This window comes from Phaethon lepturus, unplaced genomic scaffold (assembly GCF_000687285.1).
Source record: "Phaethon lepturus isolate BGI_N335 unplaced genomic scaffold, ASM68728v1 scaffold20056, whole genome shotgun sequence".
NCBI lineage: Eukaryota > Metazoa > Chordata > Aves > Phaethontiformes > Phaethontidae > Phaethon > Phaethon lepturus.
The window spans coordinates 58,325-77,792 of NW_010548513.1; the positions used below are offsets into that span (position 1 = coordinate 58,325).

At 40.1% G+C, this 19,468-nt stretch overlaps 1 protein-coding gene across 1 annotated transcript in view; it reads right to left on the reverse strand.

Annotated features, from left to right (window-relative positions):
* The window catches only part of FHOD3 (formin homology 2 domain containing 3), a gene marked incomplete at its 5' end in the record, with an annotated part of 80,675 nt that overhangs the window by 29,885 nt on the left and 31,322 nt on the right, over positions 1 to 19,468 (reverse strand). The window contains 3 exons of the mRNA XM_010289996.1: positions 11,032 to 11,193; positions 11,667 to 11,786; positions 15,578 to 15,760. Coding sequence (XP_010288298.1) covers positions 11,032 to 11,193; positions 11,667 to 11,786; positions 15,578 to 15,760 — 465 coding nt within the window. The remainder of the gene's footprint in view (positions 1 to 11,031; positions 11,194 to 11,666; positions 11,787 to 15,577; positions 15,761 to 19,468) is intronic.

Sequence of the window (19,468 nt, forward strand, 5' to 3'; positions counted from 1 at the left end):
TGGCTTGTAAGAAGATCATATAATGGCTTTGAAAGCCTCTCAACACAGTTAAAATAAATGATTGCGTCCTACAGTAACATTCATCAAGACAGAAGCCAACACATTCCACAGAAGGTGAGAGAGAGCTTCTCCTTTACTCATCAACTAAAAAAGGTGTTCAAACTGCAATGCTCTACAGAAGACATTCAGGACGTGTTGCTAACAACTGGACAAAGTGCATCAATGACCCAGCCACAGGACACAACAGATGAAAAAAGTAAAGCTACCCAACATATTCTTGAATTCTGAAGAAAGGAAAAATTTCTTTTAAAATACCACTTCACAGTTCAGATGAACTCAAGCTATATAATACAGATTTAGCTCACAGATTCTAAACACGTCAGTGTTTGGGATGTTACAGTCTGGTACTCCAGTTAATTCCTTAATGCTAAATGAAAACCAGTGTCAGAGACAGGATTTAGTTCATTCTTTTTAGCTGTGCACAGCACCCACTGCTGAGACCTATACTGAGGATAGCCATAAGAAATGCATTATTATTAAAAAGCTCCTGGTATTGATTTGATTTGTTTTTGCTGTGATTTATAAAGTGATGAATTTTTCCTCTTCACAAGGAAATAAAAACATCCTTTGATCCATTCTGCTATTCAGAAAAGCCCTGCAGGCGGAGCAGCTGTGGGGTTTTTGTTTTCCTTATGTCCATATCAATGCATATGTTAAAAAAAAAAAAAAAAAGTCCTTTCCAGGTCAGTATTTTCACTGTTGATGATAAACACATTGCTGCTTTCCATAGATGGTGTATCTAAAACACACATGGGGAAAAATATTAGCATTCCTAGTAAGAAAAAAAAGCCAAAAGGAGGTATTTCTACGTCTGACTAGTAAGAATTATCCAACCTGGTTGGGGAAGTCTCTCAGCCCCTGCAGCAGAGAAATTTAACATTATGACATTTTATGACAGCTTCCACTGAAAAACAGAATGAGTTTTAATCTATCAAAAGGCTCTGAGGTTCAAGCCTGTAGGGGCTCAGAGACATCTCTGGAGAACAGCATATCTGCAGGGAAAAGATGCGGACAATTCCCTGCCCCCCGGAAGTCTGCCAACAGCCAGTGCATTCACAAGAGTGGGCAGCTTCAGTGGGGACAGGGGATGGTAGGTCTGGCTAAGGGATGCATGGGAATTTTTTGAGCACAAACAAAAATTCAGATCTCTGGGGAAATCCTAAGGAGACCCCAGCAAGGAGAACACCACCTGAGCTCCCTTGGAGTAATCCTCTGGGGAGCACAGGTGGCTCTGCTCCAGCAGAAGTTGTAACTCCTGGAAGGAGTAAAGCAGGGAAATCAATATAGGATAATGTGCCTGCAAATTCCCCACAGGCCAACTGTCCTGTGCCCGCAAGAATGTAACAAACCCTCATGAAATTGAAAATCTTCTGGCTGCCAGCTCTCCAGAGTTTGGTCACTTGTTTGTGGACAGAGAGGAATACACTTACAGAAAAATATCCATGTGTGAAATATTAAAACTAAAAATTTTTCAGAGACCACCAGGTATTCCACCTGGTATTTCATGAAGTGCTATTTCACCAGTGCAAATTTTGCAGGCAGACACAGAATCTATTGCATTTCAGTCTGCTCTAGGTCTTAAATACAAGGAGCTAAGTGAAGCTTCTTCACATGCGATATACCATACAACAGCCCTTTCGTCTTTGCAAGGTGTAGAAACTGCCTCCCAACAGAGCGCCAGGTAACAAAGCGCCAGTAACAAAGCTAAGTCTTCAGATCTTCCTAAAAAACCCAAGCAACCAAACAAAAAACCTAGCATTTATCAGCCCACTGACAAGATTTTTCCTACTAAATCTTGCAGAAATGAGATTTTAAATGTTCAGGTTGGATCGTCTCAAAAGGAAAATTCTGAAGTTAAAAATATTTGGATTCTCCTACCAAATGTATCAAAACATTTGATAGTTTGCAGCTTTAGAGTACTACATGCATGGCATTCCAAACCACAGAAAACTTGCTTCCCCACAACCCCATTTGCTTCTTCTTCTAACAGCAATAGCACTAATGTAATGCTCTCTGGTGGGAAACAGTGTAATGTGACAAGCACGGTCAGCCTCACCGTATCTCCCCCCTCCTTAATTTATATACCTCGCCCTCATGTTTCCTCTGCCATCCCATTTTTTAATTCAGCACTCAGGTTCAGATAAGAAATTAGCTATAAACCTCTTAGCCCAGTAAAGCCAAAGATGCATTGACCACTGATCTTCTAACGGGACTCTCCTGCAATGGCAGACACTTGCACACGGGATCCAGGTGATGTTTTTTTCCAGGCTAGTGGAATATAATAGCCAGTTTGCATGCCAGCAATTAGTGTATCTTCAGCATATGTATCAACTCTCACACAGACTGGCTTTCCATGGCTATCTGAAATAGCAGTATGTATTTTTAACTGATAAAATACATCAAAATCCCGCTTGAAGTATATGCTCTTATTCTGCAAACTCTTAGTTTTCTAAGCCTTGCAATGCATTGGAATATTAACCAAGACAGACAGCTACTAATTCCCTTAATTATGAGCACCAGATTCCACTGAAAAGCAGGATCCTAAGGAATTTGACATTGTCAGATCCTCTTCTCTCTTCACTATGAAGCCAAACGCATCACGGACCTAAAGAATCTTTTCTAGTATTCTGAGCAGCAGCAGTCCAATGACTGTGTGGCCAACAAGCCCCTCCATTTCATGCGCATCTCCATCGTAAACCAGCAGCTACTTGCATCAGTAAAAAATGTAAGTAAAATAAAAATGTGTCTGAAAAGCAAAAATTTAACCTCACTTTAACTGAGGTAACCAGCCACGAAAGACAAGCACAGTGGTCCAAACCTAGATCTAATATTTGTGCACAAATGTTTAAAAGCAGTCATATTGTTCGTAAATATCCTTGTAATTTCCTTTTTTTTCGTAATTTTTGCTGTTATTTTTGTTCTGTTTAGGATATCTTCTAACACTGAAAGTGTTATATACAAATGTAACAGTGATAATGATGATAAATATGATCCCCCAACTTCATGTTCCTATCAGGAGAACAAGAACTTGTGTGGAGTAATAATGACAATTATTCAATCTAATATGCATAAAGGAAACATGAAAAGACATACATAATAACATACTATCTCCCTGCCAGTCCACACAGCATTCCCAAGGGAGCACAGATTGCACCTTTTTATTTACATGTTTATTTCCAACACTTCACTAAAAGAATTAATCACGCATAATGGTAAAAGGACGTGATTCCTTTTTTTTTTTTGTTCGTTCTTTCTTGAAAGGAAAGATGCACCAATTCCACCAATTCTTGCCTGCAGCTGGAAGGTCATGCTGGGACTAAGAAGGAATTCAGATGAGTTGTGGCTCCAGGAAACCTCAGCATAGGAGGTGCTCGGACAAGAACTGCTGTGGCATTACTTTATAACTATGCTCCAGTGAATAAAAGGGAGAAGTAATCCCAAGTGGTCATTACAGCTTTCTCCCTGGATAGCAGCGTACAGATGCTATGTCTGGCCCCAGGATTTGGAGGAAGGTGGAAACATACTTTATTACTCTTCCTCCTCAGTACATATATGTGCAAAAGGTATGCAGCTTGCTGGTCCTGCTTACTGTTACCTTCTGCTACAACTTTAAAAATAAATCTCTTTTTTTACCCTCAGGCAAAAGAATAAGTGATCTTAGGATGTTATGCAAAATAAAAATGTCTTTTTTTTCAGACACTATATAATGTTTATTTTAATTTGTAAACCAATTTAAGAAAAGCAACTTTCTAAATGCTCCTGGGATATATTTGATATGTTCCTTCCTTCTCCTGCCAGGTTCTTCTCCATTCACAACCACACTAGCTGAAAAATATTCAGAACTATTTGTTATTTATCTGTGAAATCTCTTGCCAGGCCCACTGTTCAGTTTTCTGAGAAGTGCCTTTGCAGACACTGTTGCATCGGCATGGAGTAGCTAGAGACAGTCTATCCAAAGAGGATTTAAAGACTAGTTTACATGACACAACCCCTGAGATCAGCCTCATTCAGGCAACCATTGCCGTAAGTCACTAATGGGCAACTTTCAAAATAAAAATCAAAATCTATTTTTCAATTTAATGCACCACCATATTTTGCACAAATGACACTCAGACCAAGAATAAAACCTTCCAACCACATGCCAGTGATGCCAGCACTTGTTTTAATCCCTTCATATTGTTATTTATTGCTTGCTACCATAGTAACAGATGACTTTGCCATAAACCACAACACAAAAAAGAATTCTACCAAGTTTCTCACTTTACTAGGCTGAGAATTCAATATCGCACGATACACCTACTGCCCAAATGACTTGTTATCGCCGGTTTTCACCTGACTCAAAAACTAGCACCAATATCAAATGGCTCAGCATTCCTTGCCCATTCAGGTTCCATGAACATGGGTCCTTCAAAAGGCCTACTTTTGTCAAGTTCAGCTCCATGCCATACCTCAAATGTCACCTGCTGCGTATACAAGTTTAAAACTTTCTAATTCATGAAATACTACACCATGCCCCAATCATCCAGGCAGGACACGTATCAGGGAGCCTTTCTGGTCTTCGGGTTGGGATGTTATTTATCTGTGTGGCCACAAATACCTCATGGCAACACAGGAACTGGACTCCTATTACCTGCTGGGAGAGAGAGGAAGGGCTGCTTTGAGGTCACACTGGGAATCAAATGCATTGGCTCAAACCTAACGTGCCTTCCGCTATATAGTCCCTAGGGCAGCATATACAATCCCAGGTATGCTTCGCCATGCACAGCAAACAACTGTAGTCACTATGAGATAACAAGTTATTTTTCTTCAGCATTCCCTCCACTGGGATGTGCTTTACACTCACGATTCAGCTAAATCTCCTCTAGTCTCTGGGCTAAGCTCCCCTGCTACTGAGAGTACAAAACAGTCCTAAAACCAAAGATGCTGCACCTGATTACACTCACGTTTTTTGCCTCCTGTATTTACATTCAGCTGTTGAACAGGGTCAAAAATATCACAACTGGATTGAAGCAAAAAAAACCCCAAACAAATAAATGAAGGGCAACTGGTGAAGCTGAGGTTTCTGCTTAACAAGCATTTCTTTTCAAAATCACTGTAAATTATCCAATTTTGTTCTGGAGGCCTGTGAATACCTTGTTATGTAGCCTCAGTATCATTGTATAAGTTTTCTATTGCTTGATACTATATTTATTGTTTATTGCTACAGCTTGCTTCTTTTAGTGGTGAACATATCAAATCCAGATATTTTCTAAGGAAGACCTGGATCTCTGCATTTTTATCCTACCCACAAGGCGCATTAACTAGAAGATTGATGCTTTCACAATGACAAATGTTGCCTTAAATTCACAAGAAAATGACAACTATTTTATCACATGTCATAGATATATATAAGGGCGGACAAAATCTTTCTCCTTCAAAGTTCAAGACAGTTTCTGCAGCAGACCACAGCCCAGTCTGAGCTGTTTACAATTTAGGGTCAGAGCGTTCGTTCTCATGTTATAACAGGGATGCGTCCTGGCAGGGAACACGAAATCATCCTCTTTTCCTGAGCTGGTTCAGTGCCAAAGGAAATTCTGAGAATTGCTCCTTGCAAACACACTGTCAACCGAGTGCAGCGACCTTCTGTGGCGCACGTTCAAAACTCTGTCTCCTCCACAGTATTTCCACACTGGCTTGCTTCACCAAATGTCACAAGAATTATCCCAAGACCAATGTTAGTCCAACTTGCACGCTGTTGGTCACACATTTTAACCGAAGTAGATGCCAGCTCCCAAAAGCAAGCAAAATATAAAGGAGGTTCTGTCCAGACATTTCTAATTCTAGGGTAAGAAGAGGTGGCATCCTGCCAAAATAGTTTGGGAAATGAGAACATCTGAATCAATCCACTAATTAAAAATTAAAGGACAGAGGTGCTTACTGAGGTATGACCAGATAGGTCTACCCAATTATATACACATCTCCACTGCATTTTAGTTCCTCAGGCAATCTACAATAAACACACTAATATAGGACCTTTTTGCAGATGCTGTCTGACAGTTCCCCCCATCTGGGATGAAGAGGAGTGATACCAGTAAGCCGTGACGTCGGTCACTTCAGTTGGTCTTATAGCACCTGTGACACTGCTCGCAGTCATTTGACGTGCAGCGTTATTGCGACACCACAGCGCTGTCAGGCACATCTGCCAACCTTCATTGGCTGTCTTTCGGACAAAACCTTGAAGTCTCATTTGCCACTGAAGCTGCTTCCCCCTCGCCCCAGTCTGCCCGGCAAACCAGCGGGATCTGCCTTACCCTGCCCTGTCTTCACCTTTGCTCCCGCCAGCCCGAGCTGGGAACCGGGGCGGCTGCAGCAGTTGGCACCGCAAGGAATGATACAACCGTAAGCAACCTCGCATCCCCCAACCCCCTTTTTCCACGGAAAAATAATTTGACTTTTGGCATTTATTTTTGTTTGAAATAACATAGGGAAAGCATACTTGAATGATAATTGCACACAAATACTTCCCGTCAAGACAAGAGAAACCCCACTGAAGCAGCGCAGAAGGCAGCGTGATCTTCCCTACGTTTTTTTCTTTTCTCCTTTCTCTGCATTCCGGCATATCGAGCAGAAGCTACAGCACGCCAGAACGGCGCTTCTGGTTCAGCCATCTCCCTTCTCCCCATGCCTCCCCGCCAAGTCCCTCGGAGGGCAGCTGCAGGCTTCCTTCTGCCCTGCGTACGTCCTCGTCTCATCCTAAGTTCATCCTACCGGCAGCCCTTGCCCCCAGCCCTGCGTTGTGAGCATTTCCTAGTGCTTACTTTTAAAAGCTGCCTGCTGCTCCATTGCCTGGTATCTGCAACTAATCCGAGTGTCTTGTTGCAGGGGTTAAAAAACAGCCAGAAGTTTGGCATCTTGTAAATAAATTAAAATTAGGAGGAGAAAAGGACAATTACTGGTTTACTCTACGGAGCTGGCCAGCTTTCAGATGCATGGGGAAAAATATTTATAGGGTTGAGAGAGAAGATGAACGTTTTTAGTAAGAACATATACACTAACAGTGACGATGCTAGTGCTGATGCAATCCCTCCTTGCCATGCTGGTAAGAAAACTTCTAGGAACAATACTGAGTTTAACTGCAGAAATCTGGGGGTCTGCTTCAGTATTAGGTACATCAGTTCTGGTACAACTCCAGTGAAAAAACAACTTAAAATTTGTTCAAAAAAAAAAAAAAGAAAAATTAAAAAAAGGCAAGTGCTTTTTATCACAGTACACTGCACAACCAGTGCCCTGCATGATCCTATATATTTTTATACAATTATGAATACTTTTATTTATGTAGAGTTCTATTTTTTGGTCATCCTTTCACGTGTGTCTGCTTTTTTTGCCATTTATGACTTCAGTCCTTCAACAAAAAGCCAGAAGTTTTGCAATAACTATACCATTTTCTTTCTGGTCTTTCTAACTCTCTTTCTGGTGAGGCAGCCTGTTTTCTTTTTTTTTTTTTTTTCATAAACTCAGGCTCAGGAAATTCTCGCATGATGTGCATCTCAGGGGAAAGGGCATCTCTGTTTATCTACAGGATGGAAATTGTTTAGCCTTTGTGGTTTCTGAAAGATGTTTGTAGACAAAATGGAGCTCAAAATACAGCCTAATCCACAATGAAATATTAGTTCTCCTTTCCTGTCAGCTTTCCTAAACCAAGATTTCGCCTCGTCTCTGAACATTCCCTTGAAGAGGGCAGCTTGGATGGCTTCCACGTCCTAACTCTTTGATTTGTGGCAGCTAAGATCAAGTGGGAATAGAGCTTGTTACAGTAATCCATCAGTGGTATAACACATGCAGGAACATCCCAAGGAGGGAGACCTTGGGCGTCACGGGGAAGGTTAAGGCTATAATTTCTCTTAATGTGATTTTGTCTGGTCTTTTCAGAATTTCATCCGCTTTGGGCAGGGCCACTAGATCAGCAAACCACAGACTGAAAGACTGTGCTCAATTTTGTACGCTTCTAGACCTAAAAATTTTTTATAAGTGACAGCATTAGGTTAAGCTTTCTTCCACTTTCTAAGACTGAAAAACAGAAGTAGAACATTCACTTGAGAGTACACCATACATGGTCATGTGGATTTTGGAAAGCAAGGGCTCTTCTCTTTTACGGTAATTTTCATTTTAGTGATTAGCTTGGTCCTAATCAAAAAGAAGTGAAATAACTTCTTAATAAAGAGAAGAAGCAGGAAATGAGAAACCAATATACCTTATATACCAATATACCTCTTACCAATGTTAAGAGATAAAGAATCACTGAAAGAAAAAAAAAATACAAAAATTAAAACCTTCGAAACATAAGAAACCAACCTTAGTAAAGGCAATAAAACAGAGCCTAAACATAGGCTGTACAAGAGGAAAATTAGAAAAAGAGAGATAGAATCCAAAGAGAGAATATCTAAGGTTATAAAACAAAAGCCACAAATTCCTTTATGGTATCAAAAAAAAAAAAAAAGAAAATATGTAGGATGTCCTGGATCACTGTAGATGAAAGAAATGGGAAAGAAAAGTTAGGGAAGGGAAGAAAGATGACTTCTTTTCATCCAACTTCAAAACAGAGGATGTTGGGAAGAAACCTATTCTGGTACCTGCTTTTATTTTGCTATTTTTTAATAGATGTGGACCAACAGCAAGGTTTGAATACTTGCTACCAAAGACAAATATGTTGGGAGAGGATGATACCTTACAAAGCAGTAAAACAAGCAGAAGAGAATTCTGACAGCAATTACAATAAAGAAATTGAGCCACTGGCTAAAATGAGTATGCTTTCACTACACTTAGTAACTTAAAGAATCAGAGGATAGCAAAAGTTTCACCTATCTTTACAAAAGCAGCAAGTTGATTCAGGAGACTGTAGAGCTCCAAGCTTTATTACTATATCTGGTAACCTGGCTGAAGGGATGAATTCAGGAAATTAAATACATAAAAATAATCACTAGATTCTGAATATGTTTATAAAATAGTGGACAGATAAAAGCAAGTAAAGAAAACTATACTTTCAAAATCATTACAAGAGCCTCATGGGAGGCCACCTATGAAGTGTGAGGTTAAAAGAGCAAAAGAAAAGAAGGAATACATATTGATTCTCATCTGATGACAGGGTTAACAGCAGGTGTCTCATGGTTTGTACTTTGTATTTCAAAATTATCTGCAAACGAGGAAGCACACCAAGAGGGCAAAATCTGCAGATGGCAAGAAATTATTCAGATTAGTCCTGATTAAAGATTATTAGGGGTTTGAGGGATAAGCAGTAAATCTGCTTCAGTGGATCATGGTCATCAATGTAGATGGCAATGAAGTGCACGCTGCAGGCAATATTGGGCTCCTTTGTGCATCAGGCTCCGTTCTGAATTGCCTGGTCAGCTCAGGAGACTGCCTGGGATGTCCTTGTGAACTGCCCAAAGACAACTGGTGTCAAAAGGACAGCAACCACCAAAAAACCATAAAGAAAACCTCAGGACATCTAACAAAAGATAGCACAAGCAGAATGGACAAACATATTAACCATGTAACATTTATAAGGAGAATTTGGAATACTGTGTTTGCTATTGTTCAACCCATTCTAAAAGGTAAGATGGAGGAGAAGTGTGGAAATGGTCTTAAAAAAAAATTATGTAGAAGGCTTATTTGAGACTTGGACAAGGATCTGAGCAGCCTAGTTTAATTTGGTCTTGTACTGAAGAAGGTGATGGACCAGATGACCTTCAGAGGTCCTTTCCAACCTAAGTTATTCTATGAAATAGAGAGATAAAAAAAGTTTTGACTGTTCAATATATTCAGACAGTAAATCCTGAAATTGGCAAATTCAACAGCAGACAAAATTAGAATATGAATTCATTATCACAAGAACTACGCTAAGAGCCAAAATAAGATTTGATTTTTGCAGGTTTTTAAAAAATTGTATCATACAGGGTCGCCCCCCCCAATATCCAAACAAGGTGGCTTTTGGCAAAGAAATCACTCCTCCATTTGATGCATATAATGTTATGGCTCATGAACTAAAATTCTTCTAGGAGAGATCTTCCTCCTTTGAAGCTTCTTATGCTCTCCTCTCAAGCAGCGGGTATTGGCGACTGTCTGAATCAAGACAGTGGACTAGATGGATACTAGTATTATCTGCTGTAATTATTTCCATTTTCACATGAGACATGACTCCAGACCAGAATTTTCATGTTTGTTATCTCCTGATAATATTCTGTCCTGTTTACTCCATTAATCAATTAATGTACTGTTTTTAAGGGTCATCCACGAAATCTCACACTCTGAGAGCTCCAAGAGTGAGGTTACTGTGTTTCTATCATGCCTGCTAGCAGCACTAATAAATAATCTACATACCAAATGGAGACATTGACCAGACCTATGCATTAGTCAAGGGATTATCACTTTTTACAAAGAGGTGCTGCCACAAGTTTCCTTTATTTCTATTTATCTTCCCTAACTCCTAATCATCAAAATTATTGTCAGGAGGAGGACATAAAAGGAGTTAAACAAATCATTTCCAGGACACTTTCATTCTGGAAACAATTCTAGTACCAAAAAAGTTCATTCCTTTTATTGCCCTTAAAATACTATCAGGCATCTCCCTTAAAGAAGAGATTCCCCCAAATTGCAGAATAAATACATTTGAAGATACTGGTCAAATAAAGTTTCAACCTGAAAACAGTTCCTAATAGTTACATACATTGGTAATGTATGTAACATTGAAATGGCTGTCATAACATGGTTGCCTATTAGTTCATTGATGAGGAAACCACCTGACAGACAGAAATAAAGCTCAGAAGAGAGAGTACTGGCATCTTCGAAATTCAGTGGGAATAACACAATGAATCCACGTTCATAAAAAGTCCTGTGACCAGGGAGGAACAAAATCAAAGAATAAAATAAAATCTTAAATAAATCACTTTTAAGAGGGTTTTTTAAAACATCCATATATTCACTCCCTAGACATACCTTGGCAGACCTAGTGATGGCCCCGATCTCTGAATAAAGATCAGTGCTGTCTGGGAACTTTTCCACCACCATAGTGCAGACGTGGTGCAGGAGGGACTGCTTGTGCACCGTGTCCTTTACTTCTGGAACCTTCTCGAGGTAGCTCAACTCAAATGCTTTGGCCTGTAAGGGCGAAAAAAGAGAAGAAATAAAAAATAAAAATAAAAATGTCTACTTCTTCCCATGCAGTTTAATAGACAAAAATGATTACCAAGTACGAGCAGAGGGGAAAGAAGAAGAATGCTACAAGAGAAGAAACTTATTGCTTTTAATTGTTTTTAACTTGCTGAAGAGTAGGCCTGAAATCAGTCCATCTGCAGTGAAATAACTCATGACACAGTTCTCTCAATTTGAATGGGGAGCATCAACACTAAAACTCAAGGGAGTTACACTGGAAGAGTGCTTAGCTCCACATTTCCTTCAGGTTATGCTGAAAGAGGCAAAGAGCACCCTGACACACATAAAAAAGTAGGACCTGTTTTCTAAATTACTTTTCTGGTACAAAAGAAAAACTGGATTTCAACTGTCATAATGGTTTTGACTTCTGTTTTTTAAAGGAAAAAACTGCAGGGCACATGCTGGCACATCAGGCTTACGTTGGTTCCGTTCAGAAAGTTCCCAATGGCTAGTAAAGTAGACAGGATAAATCCCAAAGTTTTATTGTGCTCCAGTTGGTCCATTCCTTCCTTCAGGTCTAGAAGTGGTTCTGCAACTTCCTGCCATGAGAATAGAAACAAGAAAGTGAAGGCTGCAGTTGGCTATAGCTGCTTTAAGTTTTTGATTCTGTGGTTTAGATTAATTACTGCAAAAAGTTCCTGAACTGGCATCTATGCAGAGTGCAAACTGGCCATGTGTGCTGGCTTTCTTCCATGTTGCAGCTAGTAAATCACATGCAAGGACAGCAAAAAAACCCCATAAAATACTTTCCTAATGTTGCTTCTTTATGTATGCAATAGCTTTACTTGTCCTGGGGATTATTCTGTGATTCCAAACAAGAGGCAGAGAATCAGAGAAAGGGCTGCTGCATTTGACTTAGATGCATCAACATCCCCCTGCCCCAACTGATAAAAAAGTGCTTCTTATATCTATTTTTTCTGATCTTTGAAAAACAAACAAAAAAAAGTTAGAACCCTGGCTGACTTGACATTTGCAGCCTGACCCTAAAGCTTTCTTCAAATGATGGCCACCTCCTGAGTTTTAGATATGGTTTTGTGCTTGTGTGACTTTAAAAATGAAAAAAACCCCAACAAACCCACTGTAAACATCAAGCTTTACAAGTGTTCTCATTTTAATCGTTTAACTTAATGCATCTTCCATCCACACATGCTATCTGAGTATAGGTATGTAAACTGATAAGGCTTGAAAACATAAATTCTGTTCCATTACCTCAGGAAATGAACCACACCAGAGAGTTCAAAGGAAGAGAGCAAGGGTAACTGAGTTGATGGAGCTTATTTCTATGTCTTTGTGTGATGCCCAGGATTATTTATTTTGTATGCACAGTAACAGTTCTCATTGTTTCTATCTCCAAATGCCATCCTCAGCATCCGTGAGCAGCATTCTTTTGCCAAATTATTACACTCTTTAGGAGCCAAGAAACCAAAATTAAGCTGTTATTTTAGACCGAGGCAAAATAGCTGAGAACTTTACTTTCTTGGAGAAATACAATGGTCATTCAACAATTGTAGTGATATTTTACTATATGTAGGAGCACAAGGGTGAAGGAAACATACATTTACAGTCACTACAGAACAATTAATCTCTTGAAAAGAAAATAATATGGCAAAATTGAGACAAATTAAGAGATGGTATAGTGAGCCAAGTAATTTATACATCAGAGGAGAGGTGCTAAATAATCCAAGACTTTATCAAGTTAAACTAAAATCAATAAACTGCTGCACAGAATTCTTTGAATTGCTTTAAAGTCAGGGTTGATTTAGTTTGTCTTGCTGCATCATGGGGATGAATCAACTGCTCTGCAGCTGCTGTAAACACAGGCTTTTGAACTATTTTTCTTGTATCAATTTGCAACCTGCTAAAAAATTCCTAAAAGGCTAATTTAAAACATTCTGAAGGTGAATAAAACATTCTGAAGGTGAATAATTATTTTTTTGTAAATAGCAAAGAATGAGTATTCATTCATCCAGTTCAGCCCCTCACAGTCTGAGGCTGCTCCCTACAAATGCACCCTGACTCGCTTTAGTTAATTAAATTCAGTCCAAGCAAGATTACTTCCTTCATTGTGCCTGGAAAGCTTTTCTACAAACATGAACCCTTTTCTTGAACAATTTCATGCTGTTTTTCTTTCATATTGTCATGGACCTAAGACCTACTTAGGCAAACCTCTGTTCTCGGCTGATTAGCAAAAGAGTCCCATGAATGAGAACCCCAGCCTCACATCAACAAATCAGGTATTTCACACTGTTGATATCATGGACCATCTAAAACCTCCAGCCTCATGGAAATAATAGTAAGGTTCATTCATTTCTTACATAAAATATATGTGTGACTCGATAAATAATATGAGTGCATTCTGAACTGTTATGAATTTTCCTAGTTTTAAAATAAATTTTAAAAAAATCAAGCTAATGCTGGACAAAAAAATGACAAAAACTGTGGAGGTAAGTGATTTGGCACCTAAGTTTCATGAATGTTTTGCCCATTTGCAGAGCGACTTCTGCAAAAACACAGTTTCAAGAACAGAAGAATGTTAGCAGGTCATGGGACTCTTTTATTATCATAATCATATGCTCGTGGTATCTTATCTTGGTCTAAATAATGCTTGTATTTATTGGTCATCTGGAACTTAAACTCAGACTTTAACCTTCTGTTACTGGAGAGACCCAACTCCTCGCTCTCTCTTGTACCTCTGATGTCTGATCCCGTATCTTCCTCTTCACCCAACTAAGACCCAAGCTACCTGTCATATCTATGCTTGTCTGCTAGGCTTCTTATCACATGCTCCTCTTATCAGAGTTAACATGTGTTATTTTCTCTACCATTTTATGGTAAGTACTGTACTTAGGCCTATCTACCTTTCAACAGGGATAGAAATATTGATCCTATCTTCACTCCAGCTATTGTTTCTTTGAGTAATTTAGGTGTTTGAGACATTTTATACTAGCATCCATTCTACATGGATTTTAGCTCTCACTTCATTAACTTTGTGGCATAAACATTATAGTATAAGCAACAGGAAAACTATCAGAATTCATTCAGCTTTTAGCAGTGCTTCAAATGTTACTTTTTGATTGAAAGGAAGCTAGAAATTCTAAGTATAACCATAGATTAACAGCTAGAGCTAACTCAGCTTACATGAAAGGAAGAATTTAACCTTATAGTAACTTCAAAGCAGAATAAATAACCGCACCTGAGTAAAAAAAAACCCAGAACCCAAAAACTGGCAAGAAAGTATTCATACCAGATACAAGTATTTTATGTTTTACAAGTCAGAAATGTAAATGTCTAAGACAAAACCTCACAATTAAAAAATCCTGAATATTAGTGTGATTGCATTTCCTAAAATCTAAGAAAATTAAGCAGAGGCTGAGTAATCTTGACAGTATCATCTGCAAATCAATCCACTGTTGTATAACTTGTTAAATAACCATGGCTAGATAAACATAGGGCATTTTCAGAAGCATGGCCCATTTCTCAGAATCTGTATCACACAAAGTTATACTGATTTTTTTAATATACACATATGTGCACAGATACACATACAAAATTAATATATACAGGAGAGGGCTGCTTGAAGAGCAATGCATGGGGTATGCACCAGAAGTGTGCAGAAGAAGGTTCCTGTGCTGAGATTCCTGAAAGAGCTTGTGAAAGTCAGCAAGTAGCTGAAATCACCTACACAGGTGCATTCTGTGTCACCTATGCATGGAAGTTATACATTGTCCTTTTTAAATTTTCGGCTGTGATTCATCATTCATGACAGACAACCCAATTACAATGTTCTCTGAATAAATGCCACCCATGAAGAAGGTGGTAACAACTGTCTGTGACTGAACTGAACAGAATACCCCTGACGGATGTCTTATCTTTTGTTTATAACTTTGAAAGGGAGTTATAAACAAAAACAAACTGTCAAGGATGGTGTTTTCCTTAGTTCAAATGGATGTAAGATCAATACTTGTCATACGATGTAAGGCTGAATACTGTAGTCCTCATTCAACCTTAATCCAAAGAAAGATTCTTACTGCTCTGAAGTAAGAATTTCCTGAATAACAACATCTGGAGAAGATGTAGTAAGGATTTAGCCCTCCTCTTTGTTTCAATATCATTACTGCCTAATTAGAGGAAGGAAGACATAATCTCTAATTTTCTTTTATAGAAGGAACAGATTATGAAGGATCATAGCTGTTTCCTGGCTGGCCACTGAAACAAAAGCGACCCATTTACCATTTCCTCAAAATACACGCTCATATAATAACAATGTCAGGGTAAGATTAAGCAAAGCCTCGGAATAGTCTCCACCCCTGTCTCCCCGCTTTCCCCTCACCTTTTCCACTATCTCGTAGTCCATTTTGAAAGCCCAGAGCTGGAGCCTGGCAGAGAGTTCGCTGATGGAGGAGAGGGTGAGAAGGAACTGCTCGGCGCTGCCCAGGGGGACATCGGGGTTCGCCAGCTGCGCCTCTTGGATCTTCTGCTTCTCCTCCTCGGTTGGGATCATGGTCAGGATTTTCTGGAAAGGGAGACAAAAGGCAGGCGTCAGCGGCGGGGCCGAGCGAGGCGCACGGGATGGGCACTGGGTGATTTCACAGCAGCAACAGCCGAAGTCCTCAAGTCCCCAGCTGGTAAATTAGGACAGCACTGTAGTAACCAAGAACTCACCCACTGCACAAGAAAGCAAAACAAGGCCTGCATCTCAAGCATCTGCAGTTTGTTGAAAAACACAGCTGTATTAAACCACTTTTTTTAAAAACTTGTACTCAGTAGCTATGGTTAATCATGGGATGAAACACTGAAGGAGACACATGGGAGACTGGTTACGACCGCTCTCCTCAGCTTTCATATCTTTAAACCAAAACTGGCCACCTTTCTGCAAATTACATATGGACGTGAGGGTAGAATGAGTGAAATCTTTTGGCCTGTGATTTACAGCAGGTCAGATTAGACAGCAGGTCCCTTTTAGCCTCAACAACTATGTATCTTCCAGTGCACTTGTAGGTATACAGGAATAACTTGAGAACTCCTGCCCCTTGCTGTTCTTATAACTTACTATTTTTTGTTAAGTCTGTTTTGGTTTTTATGAAACATGACAACTATTGCAGCTTATCAGGTCACTCCCAAAAATTTCACCCGAACTGAGGACAACTTCCCAACGAACATGCATTGAATTTAAAGTTGTATTTTGCATTGCATAACTTATGAGCTTTTTCTCTTTTGATCTCAAGAGTCTAAAATATCAGTGAAAAAGGATCTCAATAATTTCAGTTACTGCTGTCAGTATGGCTGAAAACATTTATATTTTTCCTTTAATTCTTGGATTTTACATGCCTGTTCACATGTGGCATCTTTCCTTCTCAAAGTATTGCTCTCTAAAGTATTGCTTCTTAATTAGTTTTTAACATAATAAATGCATTTTAAAATGAAAAAGAAAAGCAAGACAACATAAAGGCATCAGATAAGTTGAGGTCTTTATCCTGCTGATCAAGGCCTTATTAAAAAAAAAGCAGTAGATCTTCAACACAACTTATGTTTATTCATCTGAGGAATGACATGTTTTTGCTGTAGCCTTCTATAATGATAGAGCCTGTTTTGGAGGGGAGGAGAGGGTAATACAAACACAGCCAAAGAGCTATCAGACCTGCCAATCCAAACTACAGCCTTGTTCCAGCGCTGGACATAGCCAATTCATCAAAGTAGCACAACTACCCCCTTCCAGTACCGATAATTCATCTGGCTCCTTGTATAGCGCTGGAGCTAAGCGTGGAGAGCAAGGGACTTTTTCTGGTCAATCAGGCAAAGAACAAGAGTTAAGCAAGCAAATAATGTTCAATTTCTTGAACTGGGACTTATTTAATTTCAGCCACAGCATTTGTATTGCTGTCCATCTTCTTATGCTGACTTCCATAAACATAAATAGAGAAGCATTTCTTCCTGTTGATGTTGGCTCTGCCTTTCAGCTAAAAAAAAAAAAAAAAGCCTCCTTGCTTGGACACTACAAGCTTCTACCTTAATAAATTGATATCCTAAGGAAAAAAAAGAGGAGGGAAATCCCTCAATACACTGTGGCACTTTCCCTTCCCCTGTCAATGACTATTTGGAAAATATTCTGATGTACACCTGTTCCAACTGATAGCATTTGTGTACTGATTTTGAGATGTGCTATCCATCCATCCACCCACACACGCTGAAATCTGTAACTTAGGTCATACCTAACATCAAGCTAGAGATTTATAAGTAGCTGCTTCAGGGCATTTCTCAGTGCTTAACCAATACTCATCTAAATAAAAAAAAGAGAGACCGAGTCTGAAACCCGTAAGAGATGTTTGGCAGAGCGTCCTTTGAAGAAGTCAGGCCTCCTAGTGCCTAGTCCTCTCTTCAACAACAAGAAGCCAACACCCTCTCCGCTGAGCCAGGGCAGCTTGCAAACGGGATCATCTGAACACCCATACATGGAGAGTTTAGCAGTAGCCGTGTGATGGATGTAAAAACGCTTCTGATGCATTTTTGAAGGCTAACACTTCAGCAGTATCCTCAATTGCCTCCTACAAATATTTAGGGCTTTTGGCAGCGACCCAGGGATCCCACAAGTATTTTGTGGTGGTGCAGGGCCCTCACTCCAGAGATTCTGCACTGCTTTTGGGCATTTTAAAGAGAGCAACGAAACAGTAAGCTTCATTTCCAAAGGGACTCTCCTCCTCCTTGAGCTTCATGTAAACACCGCAAGCCTGACGACGCTGACAAAAAGCATTCGAGCCCACGTACTGCCAGGCTGCTGCGCTGCGCACCCACCGGCGCACGTGAAACGAACGCCGAGCGAAGGAGCCTGCACTCGCGGTGCCAGCTGCCGGGGATCACCCCTGCTGCGGAAAGTCCTGCCTCGGTGGGACCGGAGCTGCTGGCAGGTCTCACGCCATCCAGGGTGCAACTGCCCCCGTAACTGCGGCTTACTCGTCGGCACTTCCAACCTGCTTGGGCAAATAATTCTGATCCTGCTGGTCATCATCCTTGGTGTGCCCCCGAGCAAGTGGTAAAATGCTCCTATTCTTCATGTCCACTCTCTGACTAATTTGAGCCATTTGTTCAGCGCTGGAAACCGATGAGTACACCATCTGCCAGGTTATTATTATTTTTTTTATTTTTATTATTTTAAGCAGCACTGACAGTAAAAGTAGCATAAAAACACAACAGGGCAGAAGGTTACTGCCACTTGATGTGACCACTAAATCACAAATAGCTTTGAATCTAATTGTTAGTTCCTATCGCTCTCCCAAGTATGGCACTCTTCAGGTCGATTAAAGAAGAACTGATTATCAACACGCCCTATGCTCATACCCTCTAAAACGTGTGATACACATATTTCACCTCCACGCGTACTCACGCAACTGTGTGGGCCAGAGACTAACATTCTGAGGAAAACCAGTGCACAAATCTTTTCATGGAGAAAAAGGAAGTCATTTTTGGCGATCCTGTTCGCATGAGATAACGGATCCTAATTATCCTGCTCTTGGACTACTGGACCCAGCCCCTTGCTTGAACTTTGAGCGAAAGGATCAAACTATTTATTTCCTGGACTCAGCCATCCTGATGTATGATCTCCAAACACGTCTAAGAAGAAAGCCTTACAAGGCTCCCAGGCCAAAATTTAGAAGCCCCATATGCCTGAGGGTTACCAGCCTCAGTGTGGGACACAAGGAAGCAACGAACCACAGACTGCGAATAGCCCGGAGCCTCTGCAGAAATTAGGTGCTTAAGTTACCCCTTTCAAGAGATAATGGAGCTTCTCAGTGATGATGAGGATGCAGGGGTGCCTTGACTTTCATATTTGGTTTCAAGCTGATTTTACCAGGCAAACAGGAATGTGAAAAAAATTAGTAAACTAAGTATCTGTTTGTCGTTGGGTGAAAAGCTTTCTGTGGCTTGAGGCCCACAAAACCGTAAGCTGCATAACCAAATACACATTAGTGGGTATTTCATCGGATATTTGACAGGCCTCAGCAGAGAATTCAGCTCCAAGAAGGCTCTCACACTTCAGCCTTCCAGGCAGGTATTGACGAGGCACATCAGTGGTTTGCATTACCTGCAGCAACTCTAACAAAATATAAAAGCATATGAAGGTCAGGACTCCACAGTAAGTGAAGCCGGCCGCAGTAATTTTATTTCAACTCTTCCAAAAATGATCCAATTCTGAGAAGGGAACTACATCTAAAATGCTGACAGTCAT